Source organism: Epinephelus moara, chromosome 8 (genome assembly GCF_006386435.1).
Source record: "Epinephelus moara isolate mb chromosome 8, YSFRI_EMoa_1.0, whole genome shotgun sequence".
NCBI classification, from domain to species: domain Eukaryota; kingdom Metazoa; phylum Chordata; class Actinopteri; order Perciformes; family Serranidae; genus Epinephelus; species Epinephelus moara.
The window spans coordinates 27,504,939-27,518,369 of record NC_065513.1 but is presented as its reverse complement, the minus strand read 5'-3'; the positions used below and the strand labels follow the sequence as shown (position 1 = coordinate 27,518,369).

Genomic DNA, 13,431 nt, shown 5'->3' with positions numbered 1-13,431 from the left:
CAACCTGCAACTCCTCCTTTCAATAGAAAAGGCATGACCCTCAACAGTGTCTCTACAGCAGCAGCCTTCTCCATATGTGGATCTCTCTGGCTCTCTGCCTCAAAGTTCAAACAATCATTGTAGCATGCCGCCTCGTTTTCTTGTGTAGTATGGAGGCTGACAAACACAAATGAATGCAAATCTATGCATGCCTCTGATCAGCGCCTGCTGCTCTGGGGAGTCACGAGAGGAGCTCGCAAGAAACTACCTTTCCTTGCCAAGTGTCCAGCCAGACTTTCATTCAGCTTATTCATTGGTGATTTTAAAAGTGATGCCATTGCAACTATTTATAAGTATGGAGATTACTTTTACTTGTGGGAAACATTGCAATCTACAAGTGACAAAATTCTGTGCAGACACATACAACAATAAATAAATAAAACAAGCTTTTTTAGATAAAGTCAATATATGTTAAATCAGTCACTATTGGAACCTTATTTAAGTAACATGCATCCATTTAAAAAAAAACAATATACATCAGTCAACATCACTGTTCTCATTGAGCATTGCAAAGTAGAGCAGAGACGGGAAACAGACATGTAAAGAAGTCATGAGAACACTGCTCCTGCAACATACAGCCACATTTCACCTGAATTACATTATATTTAAGACAATCAACTTTGCCATTAATCTCATTCAAAAGTCTCACTAAAGGACAGCTGTGCTCATATGGAGATTGGAGACTTACCCTGCTGAAAACTGATAACTGCACCATGAAAAGGAAGCATACAAAATGGCGCACTCCGGATATGGGAACCTACAGTGTGCACCTACTGACGCTGAATGGTTTTTGTTGAAACTAAGCCACAACGCAGCACACAGATCCTCTTTAAATTGATCCTCATATTCCTCGAAGCTAAGAACTAGCTAGAGTAGATTAAACAGGAAATAATCAGCATCACTAAAAAGTGGAAGGGGTGGTTTTTAGCTAATCACAATAAATGTTTAAGTTAAGCCTTGACTGTTTGAACCCACGATATGTTTTGACAGCAGTTTTGAGCGTTCAGGCAAAGTGTCTTGCCGTTTAGTGTCAAAGAGAGGAAACCACAAGACATTAGAGGAAGTGACATCAAGCAAGGCGTCCCTCCATCAACTGGTGTTTCAACAGACAGGAACAGAAACTACAGGCACACACACACGTGCATTATGCTTATACACACACACACACACAGGCTGCAAAAACACATGTGGCTTTTCCCCTTAATCTCTCAATTTGTAAATTAAAACCTACAACAGTGATCAGTCAACATCCTTCATATTAAGGGAACTAAAAATAGCAGGAGAGTAATTGAGAGGGAGAATTATGATGATCAACAGAGTGATCCGCGTCGTAACTGCAGCAACAAACATCCCTCCCTCCTCACAACAAACATCCCTCCCTCATCCATGTGCTAGACGCGACTGCTGAATAATGGGAAACTATCATCCCGGAGATTATAGCATTAAAACCTCCCTCCCGCATCCCAAATCCGGCCATATTAAAGATTTGCCTGTGTAAGCTGCAAGGTAAGCAGGCCCCATCCAGGGCCTATCGGTAGCCAAGGCACTGACCCATTTCCCAAGCAGGTTAGAGATTAACCGTGTTGCATGCTACAAGCTGGGGTGGGATGGACGGTCCAAGTACTCCTCCTCAAACCCTGTCAGCTGATGAGCTCAAGGATCATCAGCGGGTAAGTATCAAAGGGCCTCAGCTCAGTTAGTCAAGCACACAGATATGTCAGGAGACTTAGCGCCTAAGAGCTTTAGAAAACTTTAAATGAGAGAGATGTAGGGCGGCAAAGGAGGAAGAAATGTGAGGGAAAGACAGAAATAGAAAAAAGCAGGAAGACTGACAGAGGACTAGATGAATCTGAGAGGCAGAGACAGAGGTTCAGAGGGGTACCACAGAGAGACTAAGAGCGTAGCGGGAACAAATCCCTGCAAAGGATTACTGTGCATCATTCTGTCTGCTTGTTTGAGGCAGCAGGAATCACTCTAACTGTCTGCCAAGCTTCAGCTAAAGAGGCAAGAAAACAACCCGTCATAATGGTGTTCAATTGTCTGCAGAAACTAAAGGGTACTTGGTTTTCTAAACCCTGTTAAATCAAAGAACAGGCAGTGTCAGCCCTGTTTCAACAAAAGCACGTTAAGCCATGACTAAGTTCCCATCTCATCTATTGTAAGAGGAAGAAAGATTCTTCCTAAAAAAAAAATCTCAGCTCTTTTGCAGAAATGCAGAGGGCTGTTTTTGCAAAAGCAGTACTTACGCTGTGGCAGAAATTTCTACGATTCCAATTATAATCGCTGAGACTACACACCGCACTGAGTCAGACGTTCTCAGCACTAATGACAGTAAAGAGGATGTGAAGGAGATATGCTTATAGCCGTTTGGTGGTGTAGGCATAAACACTAAAGCTGTATGCGAGCAGCATTAGGGCAAACCACTGCGCTGACCTTATAGTCACACAGTTTCTCCTCAACAAGAATTACATCACTATTAATAAGTGAAGTAACATTATGTAAACAGCATTTATTCTTAGTCTGCGTACCTTCTTAAACCCACTTTACATGTTAGACGGCTGTACGTACACAGAAAGGAATTTGTCATCTGCAAAGTCTCTGCATTTTTTCTTTATTTAAAAATATAATGTGTAATTTTTCCACAGTTAATTGTCTATGTCATATTTTGTTGAGTTGTGTACGTACATTATAGGGATGCACTGATCCGATATCTGGATCGAATATCGCCCCGATATCACCAAAACAGATGGATTGGGTATCGGAAAATGCCACCTATACCTGAGGCGATCCTTTCCCTTGAAATCTATTACGACACAAGCTACATCATACGTCATGGAGCGAAGGAGAGAATCTGCTGTGTGGAGGTATTTCACACTATTTCAACTGCTGCTGCACGATTGTTTATTTTTGTTAAAAATAAATAGTTCATAATTGCATTAATCTGTTTCATCTTGTTTAATTTTATTTTAGGAAAGAACTGTGTAGCCATCAATGCCTGATGCCTCTAGTCTTTTCTGTTCTACATGTAAAGGTATATAGCTTTTTAGGTCAACCATGGTATCATATTGGTATCGGGTATCGGCTGATACTCAAAGCCAAAGCATCGGGATCGGTATCGAAACTGAAAAAGCAGGATCAGTGCATCTCTAGTACATTATAATGCCAATAATGCTCAAACCCAGAGAAACCTGTCATTTCAATCAAGGACAAGGTTCTCGTCAATTGGTTGCCGTCGCCTGTCAGTGGCGTCCTATCTTCATGCATCAGGGTTGTGGTTGTCTGCAGGAAGCTTTCATGAAATGGCTTTTTATCCAGTTTTATGCCACATTTTCATGATACACTTTTTCGACATTGGTTGTTTTTACTGTATGTTTTAGCAGATGAAGGATTTTAGTAGTCTAGCATCTGGATCTTAATTTAACAGAGAAAAATGCTGTGTAAACATTAGCAGCAGCTCAGCTCCAGCCCCTGCCGTTCCAAACTGCATCTGAGAAACACTTATTTCTAACACAAAACTACTTAATTCATTGTTTTTATCCATTTAAATCACCGGGTCTGTCTGTTTTGGAAAGACAGAGACCTTTATGGATAATTGTGATCCCAGGAAAAACCACCTGAATGTCTGGATCTTAGGTTACCAGGGGAAAAAGGTGAGCACGCATTAGCAGGAGGCGGGCTAGCAGCCTCACCAGGCATCGGAGAGACACTGATTTTTAACGTAAAACTGCTATATTCAGCGCTTCGATGAGTTTAAGTCACCTGGTCCTTTTGTTTCAGAGATAATGAGACTTCTGCGGATAATTTGGTTCCTGGTTAAAACCTCCTGAACTATGAACACAGAAGAATTCTGGACCGGGAGAAACTGACTGCACTGATCTTTTGTTATTGTTTTGACTGAAAGACCCCTGCTGGCAGAAGATTACATTGCACATTTGAAGGCAAAGTAGGTGATTCTGGATAAAAATATTTAATGTTGTTTCCCATTTCTAGGTCGTCAAATACAATAAGGCGCTTTGGGGTGGGGGTTGGTTCGAATACCAACCCCAAAGTGTCAGTACTGGACAGCCTGAAAATCAGACTCAACAATCAACCATCTTTACTCCAAATCACCAACTCCACCTTTAAGTTAAAGACAAAGTCTCACATTGCTTACTTTCCTTTCTGAAACCTGCCTGCAGCAAGCAGCACATGATAGCATGCAAATAATTAACAACCCTTTTTTTCTAAGTGGCAGAGAATCAATCATAGGTACATATCCTGGATGATGTGACAAATACCTGCTGGGTAAAAATGACTGAGTTCCAAAAGCCAAGGTATCTTTTAATAGAAGGGAACTCACCACAGTCAGGCACACTGCTGAAGCCGAAGCGTTTGAGTTGGTTCGGCTGTGTTGAAAGCCATAGTTCCCACTGAAGTGACGTCTGATCTCTGCTGAAGAGTGCCTGGAACAAAACACAAAAACACATACAGATTTAGGTAGGCTTTTAGTTCAGGAGGCAAAGAATAACACACCCGTATGTCATAATTGTGGGCTATTTAAAGATTAATATTGATGTAGAAACAGGAAAAAACACCCACAGCCTCGTGTAAAACCTTTTGTACAATCCCACCAACATTCACACAGCGTATCTTAATGAGAGATGCAACAGCAATTCCATCATTGTTCCTACTCGCATTAGTTTGAATTGGTCAGCCATGGTGATTCCATTCAAACTATTGTTTGCCCATCTCTGCTGGCTGTGTAAAGGCTTTGTCAGGCTGGCAGCCATACAGGCAGCGGAATAAATATAGTGTCCTGATTTAAGGGTCAGACCGAGCAGGAAATCAACATGACATAGGAATGGAGTAGTATTCAAATATATTAGTTGGGGATGGTGTGTATGTGTCTGTGTTTATGTGAGTTTGCCTGTAGCCTTCTCCGAAAAGAAGGGACAACAGAGGATGACAAGAACAAAGCCAGTGTCCCAATTTGTTGCCCACATTTCATTTCTATGCGACGCTGCGCAAATGCACTATGTCTTTGTAATTAATCTACCATATCATTTAAGCCCTACCAAGCTTTACACAATGACTGCCTTATTCTCTGCGGTTCAATGACGACAGGCCAGTTTTGTGTGTGTGAGCATGTTCGTTTACTATGTGTGTATGAATGCTTTTGTTTGTGTTGTGTTAAAGTTGTTCATATTTGTATGTGTTTCTGCATTTGCAAGTGTCACAAGCAGTTTACTGCAACACTGCCGCACAGGGGGAGAGTTAGAGGGCAAAGACTTAAAGTAAATGGGTCACATTCCCAACTGCTTCCCCTGTGGTCAATCTCATGGGTTCATTAAGTCCCCTTGGCCATTGTTACGACAACCCTGTTACTAATTACCACCACAAACCAATAAACGCCAGCGCAATGGAGGAATGCCCACATGACAAAACCACTGAGGCTTCAGAGCCATGAAGCATGTTGAGTCTGTGAAACAGCTTTGTGCAAACTTCTGAAAACTGAATCAAACCAAGAATGAAAAGCTGCTTAAAATTTCCTGTCCACACATGCTCTTCTGATAGTTTACATTTCAATCTAAAGGGGCATGATGACAAATACAACACACTCTATTTGATTCTGGCATTCATGCACATTCAGTCTCCCCTCCCCCCTGTCAATCACATAACATGCTGAGTCAATACAATAACTGAACGCCAGGGAAGGTTAAGGCATGGGTGGGAGAGCGGTATACAAATTTACACAAAGAGTAAAGTCCAGAAGTGCAGCAGCATTTCATTTACACACATAGCTGCCCCAATGTCATTTTAAAATCAACATTACATGGCTGCAAAGGGCAAGAAAAAAATCTGATGAAGCACATTACAACACACACACACAGGCCAATTTCCCCAGCAGCCACAAACAGAGGTATGCTTGGCCACACTATCAACTTTTACTCTTATCACTGGCAACAACAGTTCTGTTATGCAACTCCAACTTGTGCCAAAGTCACTTTAAGGCTGCATAGTTCTCATATTTAACCCTTACATAACTCAGAGAGTAGACTGCAGTCTGATAAAGGAGTCGTGCAGGTACACAGCAGACAATACAAACACCTAAAGGCTACTCAGTCAACACAGCCCTCCACTGCTGGTCACTCAGCAGGTTGTACAGCAGTATGTTTGTGCACGTGGAAATTGGTTGTCGACAGATTTCATACATGCACCATACCTTGCACCTGCACATCAACAACCTGAAGTCTCGTCACACGCCCACTTTTTACGTTACTCCTAGTAATGCAATGTGTCAACTCACATAAACCCTTTGGAGCTTTAAGAAGTTGCAGGTAAGAAACTAAAACTCCAGAGAGCTTCAGGTCAACTCAACAAATGACACTCCTCAAAGCTCCACCTCATCTGTATCTGTAGGAGTTACTGACAAGCCAGCGTCATGACTTCTGCCTCAGACACCTCATGTTTGGTCAGATTGGTTTTAGCATGTTTGAAATACGACTGGCTACTGCTTAGATTTATGTGATTCTGATGTTATATAATGCTGCAAACAAGAACGCCTTTTCTTGCTCGAGGGCAGATTGTCTGGTGGGTGTATTGAGCTTGTACCCAAGGCAATTTAAACCCTGTAAAATCCGTCTCATAACTTGACTTCAAAAGGAACATGCCCTACCCTGTGTGCAGACTGAGCCCACAACCACTTCACCACTAAAATGTGCCCTCCCTCTATATCTTTGATTGCCACTGAAGAGACAAAGCTCAAAGCTCATGTTTACCAACCCATACTATAACAGAACGTACACGTAAAGTAATATTTGCATATGCATGCACATGCTGTCTGCTTACTTGCACACACTGAGACACATTTAGGGCCTGCCTATAAAAAGACCAGGCAAGTAAAACAGTAATCAGCTCTTGCCAAGCAGAGCCCAGCAGACATTATTTTACCACTAGTAGACAAACAGATTGTCAAGGCGCACAGCATCTGTCATTCTCTTCAACGGGCCCCTGTCTTGGCATCCTTTGTTACATAAAGCTGCTCTGGTCAGGAAGAGAAAAAACCAGAGCTTTGGATTTTGGTGATTTTGGTGACATGATAGAAAAAGCAGCTTCTGTCATAAGCCTGGTATAAAGCAACGTCCTCATGACTTTTTTTTGTGAAATAAGACTGAAGTTATGAAAAAGCAACACCATCTTTTCCTTATACAGATCTGACACTGTCTGTGAAAACAGCTGTTATTGAAGTTGACTGCTTCAGTCTTGAGAGCAGCTTCTGAGGTTTTTGTGCTTCATCGGGGCACAGGGCTCCAGATCTGACATCTCTGACAATGACCACAGTGGCATTCCCCAAGAGGCATATTCTTCAACACCACTCTCTCAGTGTGATGATATTGTCCTAAAATAAAATATGAGCAGACCCGTAGCAGCAAATCACTATAGGCTGTAACCTCTCTCTCTCTCTCTATTGAGCAATGCATATGGGAATTCCCAACATCTTAAATGTACGATTTAAATAAAAGGCTACATTAAATACCCGAGGAAAGTACAGCACAGTGATCAGAAATTGAATTCCGTCTCACTGTGAGAACATACTGTACCTAACATACTGTTATGGTTGTTTTCCAAAAAGAAGCAGAGTCCTTTACTGGCAGTGCAGCCACTACTAGCCCTTTTCCCTCCACATGTCCTGGCTTGGCTTGGCTTGATTTGATCTGACTCAGTGCAGGGATTTGTGTCTCCATACAACGGGTCTACCTGCTTGAAGGTGTGTTTTTACTGATGACGCACTTGTGTTTGTGAACCAATGGGAAGATTTTCTGTCTGCCCAGCTGGTGTTATCAACAACCTTCTTGTATTGTTGTTGAGTTTTTTTAATTTTCTCCCAGCACTGCATGAACGTACACCCGACGCCCATCGCCTCAAGCTTGCTGTCAATAGGCTCGTTCGAGATGAACTGCGCCTCGCCTGAAAAGTAGATGAGAGCAGGCGGCCGCAGCGGGGGGCGGTGACAAAAAGCTGCGGTGAAGTCGGACAGTTTCCCGACAGCTTCCAGCAGCCTTCAGTCCGTGCAGGAAGTCACAGACACACTAACATCCTGTCTGGAATGATGTCAATTCATTAAAAAAGTGATCAGATCCATATATAAGTTTGTTTTCACGATAAGTCACACAACATGTTTTCTGTTCACAGAATAAACCTTCAGGTCAGACAAATACAATCTTAATCTCTAAAATTCAACACAAATGAGTAGTTTATCTAAAACGTCATATTGTTGAGTCGGCATCTTAACCAATCAGCTGTTAGATCAGATGAGAGCCAGGCGGTGCAGTCGGTGGAGAGCAACTGCAGTGCCTGGCTCTAAAAACTGCGGCCGCCTCGCTCTTGCGGCTTTATCGCCGTCCACTTTTGTAATACGTCAGAGCAAGTCGGGATGAAGTCGGACACAAAACTAACCGGCATGCATTGTGCGCCGATCGCCGGTGATCGAATCTGCGCAGGCCTGGCTCATCTCGAACGAACCTAATGTCTCAGAAGCATTGTAGTGCTGCCAAGGCACACCGGAATGACGCTCCACCTCTTTTTTGCTAAAGATCCAATCATTACTGAAGGGTATGTCATGCAAGAGTGCCAATAAAAAACAAAAAACAAATTGGATCTATCTTCTGACAGTTTCTTTATTTACGTTATTTGCATTATTGCTTGAATAATGATGATGACACCCTTCTGATGTCCCCACAACCCTCTTAGAGGCGGTCCATGTGCCTCGACCGGACTGCTGAGATGATTTATCTCTGCGTAACTTGGCACAACTAATGGTAACTGAAGCGCAAATCAACATGGCATGGTCTGACTCAGTGCGGCCAAAAGTGCGCCGAAAAACACCTCTATAATCACAACATCACCATGGTCATGTTGGAGGTCAATCTTTGTTACAACATACTTTCACGCAGTGTATCATTAATCATCCATAGTTTGACAATAAGGTCAGGGTAGGTGTGACTACCAACCTGTTGCATGTATACACAGTTTTACAGTATCCAGGCTACCTCAGTGCATGTGCAACGTGTTGTCAGATTTCCAACGCAACCTGATACCTCTGAGTAACCTGATTTTGTGTGTATGTAAACATACAACTATACACTTGAAATCAAGCTAAAGCTCTCTGAATCAATTGCAAAACGTCAATAAATGCAACCCCTTTGGTATCAGACTTTTGAACTGCTATTAAGACAGCATTCTCCCAGCTGAACACAAAAGCCCAATTCCAATAATTACCAGCTTCCTCTGTCTTTTTTTCATGAGATAAAATTAGAAAAGGTAATCAACACTGATGAGGACGGCACTCTTTAAACAGCTGCTATGCGGGAGCCAAGCCAGAATTAAGACTGAACTGACAGCGAATTCCGGCTATAATTCAGGGCTGATGACACATTAGGCGCACTGTGAAAACACATCAAGACTCAGCACATTTTTGGCACCAACATCCTGTTTGTTTGTTTGTATAAGAGCCGGAAATACTACATCATACATCACACTATGAACATTAAGTACAGCAATGACAGCATTACTATGTCATGTCATAGCACTGATGAGTATAATAATGAGTGATTAGTTTATTAGTAGTATTTGTTACTAGTTTCTATATTACGAGACAAAAAGGCCATTTTGTAGGTAGAATTGTAGATTGATTAACCAGACTTTGATAGTTACTAGCTGTAAAAAATACAGCAGGCCCATATATAAATGAATACATGAATGGTTTCCTTCATGGGTCGGTAGTGATGGTTATGAGAGAAAATCAATTGTCTCTTATTCAAAGACAATGAGAAAGGCCACAAGGCCAAAAAATGTTTCATCATTAATCGGAATGAAATAACATTTGATAGGGCAGCTTCGTGTGTGACCCCATTATTTCGAGAATTTATGAGCTGTCAAACAAACCTCTAATCTATCAGTAATGCTGTGAGACTTCAAGCTAGGGAGAGTCATTTAATGTGAATACTGGATATCATCAGCTGCCAAACAGCTGTTTTATGTTCCCGTGGCATTGAAATTATATACTGCAGCATGGGAGAGGAGTATTTCTTAAAATATGCACCTGCACGCAAGGATTTACACATTTTGGCAAACCGTCTTTGAGACCTTCCCTAAAATATTTGGATAAAAAGTGGAGCTGTCGCCATTCATTGTACTGTTTGGTGTGGCCCCAGTAGACGAGTCTCTCAGTAGTTGGGAAATCAGTATGTTAGCCTTCTGTTCTCTTTTAGACAGGAGACTGATATAAACGTGAAGCTCTATTAGGAGCTGTGTCTTGTCAAAATAAATCTAACTCTATATGACTGGACTATGTGGGAATTTAATTTGAAAGGACAGACACAAGAAGTGGCCACGCTCAGCAGTCAGACAGGAGTCAGGCTAATTTCCAGGGCTGGTACCTGCGGTTATTCCACAGGCTAGTTAACAACATGTCGGGCAGGAAATCTAAAGTGTGGGATCATTNCCTTCAACTCAAACCATTGTGTTGCCCCGCCCAAAATATATCATTTAATAATTAAACTAATATCGTAAACATGTGGGCGACTAGTTGACTAATGGCCCTAAATGATGACTATTGGTCGACTAGGAAAATTCTTATTCTGGGGCAGCCCTAGAAAATATTTGACAAGGATTTAGAAATGGATCCAATGTCTTTGATTCTGGGTCTCCCAGGTAGAAATACATTCATCGCAGCTAGCAAAAATGTCAATATTCTTACTTTGCTGCAAGAAAAAATAAGGGCCCTTCTGTTATGGGTTTGTGTAAAGTTACATTTGAGCCGATTCCTTTGGAATATCTTACAGATGTTGTACATACCAAAGCAGGTCAGTTCCACAAAGTCTGGCTGCCTCATTTGAATTATCTTAGACCTGATTCTTCTGCCATTATTTTACAAGGAACCTCTGACCTGCAACAGACTATGTCCTGTAACCTCCTGCACATATTTGTCAGTCTGAGCCGTTGTTGTTTGTTTGACTGGTTTATATGTGACTGGTATATATTGTTCTTGTGGAAATATAGAAAATTCAATTTAGTAGTTGACAACTACTCAGTTAATTGAATAGCTGTTGCAGCTCTTGGCTGGTACGGGGTGAGGAGTTGGTTAAGTTTTTCTTCCTTTTTCTCTGTTGGACCTGTTCAGACCTGTCATATAATGTGAAGAAACACAATAAATAAGACTTTGATCAAGAGCTGGGTGATTTCTGAAAAGTCTCAAGACTCCCTCCCATTACAACAAGTCTCATTGTACGTTCCAGAGTGAAAACCTTTCATCATCCCCTCTCTATAGAAAGAGGTCAGCCCCTCTTTTTGTCACGTCATGCTGTCTATGGCAGGCCTGCACTTGCTGTGTGTGCATATGGTGTGTTCCTGTCAGCATTTCAGGAATCATTGGCAAAGCATTCCTCAAATTGAATCCTGCTCTAAAACTGCAGTTTCAATGCCTCTCATGACTACGTTTCTGATTAATAGCCCTCTCAGATAGCCAAATCTATAATTTTACTCATGATTATCTGTATTTACGCCTCATGACGTAACTCCCACCAGGCATGCTGCTCCTCCAGGCAGTCTACAATTATCCCTATTATCATCACTATTATCAAGTCAATCAACTGGAGGTGGGTGGCTCCTCTGGCTTCTGCTTTCTCCCTTAAGTCCTTTCTTCCTCAGCTGAGCCCCAAAGAAACACAGGAAAACAGAGAGTTGCGTGGTGTACATGACAAGAGGAGAAAAGCAGACCAAAGGGATGCCCCCACTGCGTGTCTCATACTATCATATGTCTCCAGACTTAATGGGTCTCACTGCTATCAGCGCCATCACGCCTCAGCTTCCTGTCAGAGGGAGGCACACACAAACACAGCAGTCATTTGGCAAGACTCAGACCACAGATGGCTAAGAGCAAGAAAAAGTGACTGAAAGAAACTTTGAACACAACTTTTCTAGCTGCGTTTAAGTCCTTTAACCACAGGGCAAGTCTTTTATTAAAAGGTTTTTGGGGGGAGCCATGCGTCTTTTTGACACCCTACCCACTTCATCACTCAGTGGCCCACCAACAGCCATGCGGGTTAACAGATGTCATTAACCAGAGCCCGCAGGAAATCAGATGTAACTCAATCCGGCTCCCCCTGCCGCTAAGGAGTATTGAACGACAGAGGCCCCACGTCCACAGCTGTCCGCACACCTGTTACCATATGCTAGTGAGCAACATCATGCTTGGCAGCAGAATATTAAGCGTTCAGCTACCTTTCAGTCCACTCACCAAAACTGAACACTGTGCTCGACCTCTATGTTTTGCATTTTTGACTGCTATATTCTCACACCTCTTTCCCTTTTGCCTTTTTATTTGCTTTTTATTAAGAAACAGACATTTCCTGATTTGAAACTGCCATACACAAGGAAAAAAAGCGAAGTGAAACAGGAGCAACATAGAGTCTGCAGTGTGCAGGATGTCCCTCACACTCCATCCTGATAGAGAGATCGAGAGAGGAACTGCTTGTGTGCACATATAGACTGTTTCGGGGTGGATGAAAGAACACTCCTTATTTAACCCTATAGTAACACCATTACAAATATGGGATGTACTAGTTGACATGACAAATAACACGTTGTCCAGCCTGCTACATATTATATGCTTCAGTTTCAAATTGTGACCACTGGCTAGATTATTTTACAGTTTGTCTGACCAGTGCATGTTGTATCATAATTCTTTGAAATTACACATATCGGGGCAACCTCAGCAACAACAACATCAGCAGGTCTGGCCCAAGCAGCAACCACCAGGGCTGAAAAATGAAGCCAATGCAGAAGTACCACAAACTGCAGCTCCTCGAACAGACACTTGAGGCTAACTGCAAAAGCGAGTCAGTCCGCAAAGACCTCAATCTTAAAATGCCTTTACAACTTTACAACAGACATAATCATGCTTACAGTCCGTTTTGGTCGTTTTTTCATTCATTTTCTGAAAGAGCTTATCCTGTTTGGAGTCATGGGGGGGCTGGAGCCTATCTCAGCTGACATTGGGCGAGAGGCGGGGTACACCATGGACAGGTCGCCAGACTATCACAGGGCTGACACAGAACCCCTTTTTAGATAGGAATTGTGCAAATTTGCAGGAAAGCCCGATCAGTCTTTTTTCAGCATTGGCAGTATAAAAACAAAATCGGGGAGGGCAGAAAATTGCCGCCTACCTACTTTTGTTTATACAGAATGTGCCTTTTTTGGGGCAATGGCGGGCATGAGCAGGTAACAAAATGTGCAGCTCAGCGTGTGACGTAAACAGTGACGTGGGGGGGAAGCCGCGGCTAGTCAGGCAGCGATAGTCAGGCGGTGATAGTCAGACAGCGATTCTCTCGTAAATCGGCCTGTTCTTCACCG

General features: G+C 42.4%; 1 protein-coding gene across 2 annotated transcripts in view; it reads right to left on the bottom strand.

Moving 5' to 3' along the window:
• dock8 (dedicator of cytokinesis 8) overlaps positions 1 to 13,431 on the bottom strand; it is a 73,738-nt gene that overhangs the window by 57,395 nt on the left and 2,912 nt on the right. The window contains exon 2 of one of the 2 annotated variants that reach the window (XM_050050543.1): positions 4,379 to 4,481. In XM_050050543.1, the coding sequence (XP_049906500.1) occupies positions 4,379 to 4,481 (103 nt within the window). Of the gene's footprint in view, positions 1 to 727; positions 904 to 4,378; positions 4,482 to 13,431 lie in introns of those variants that run through there. The other variant, XM_050050544.1, reaches the window with a different exon arrangement.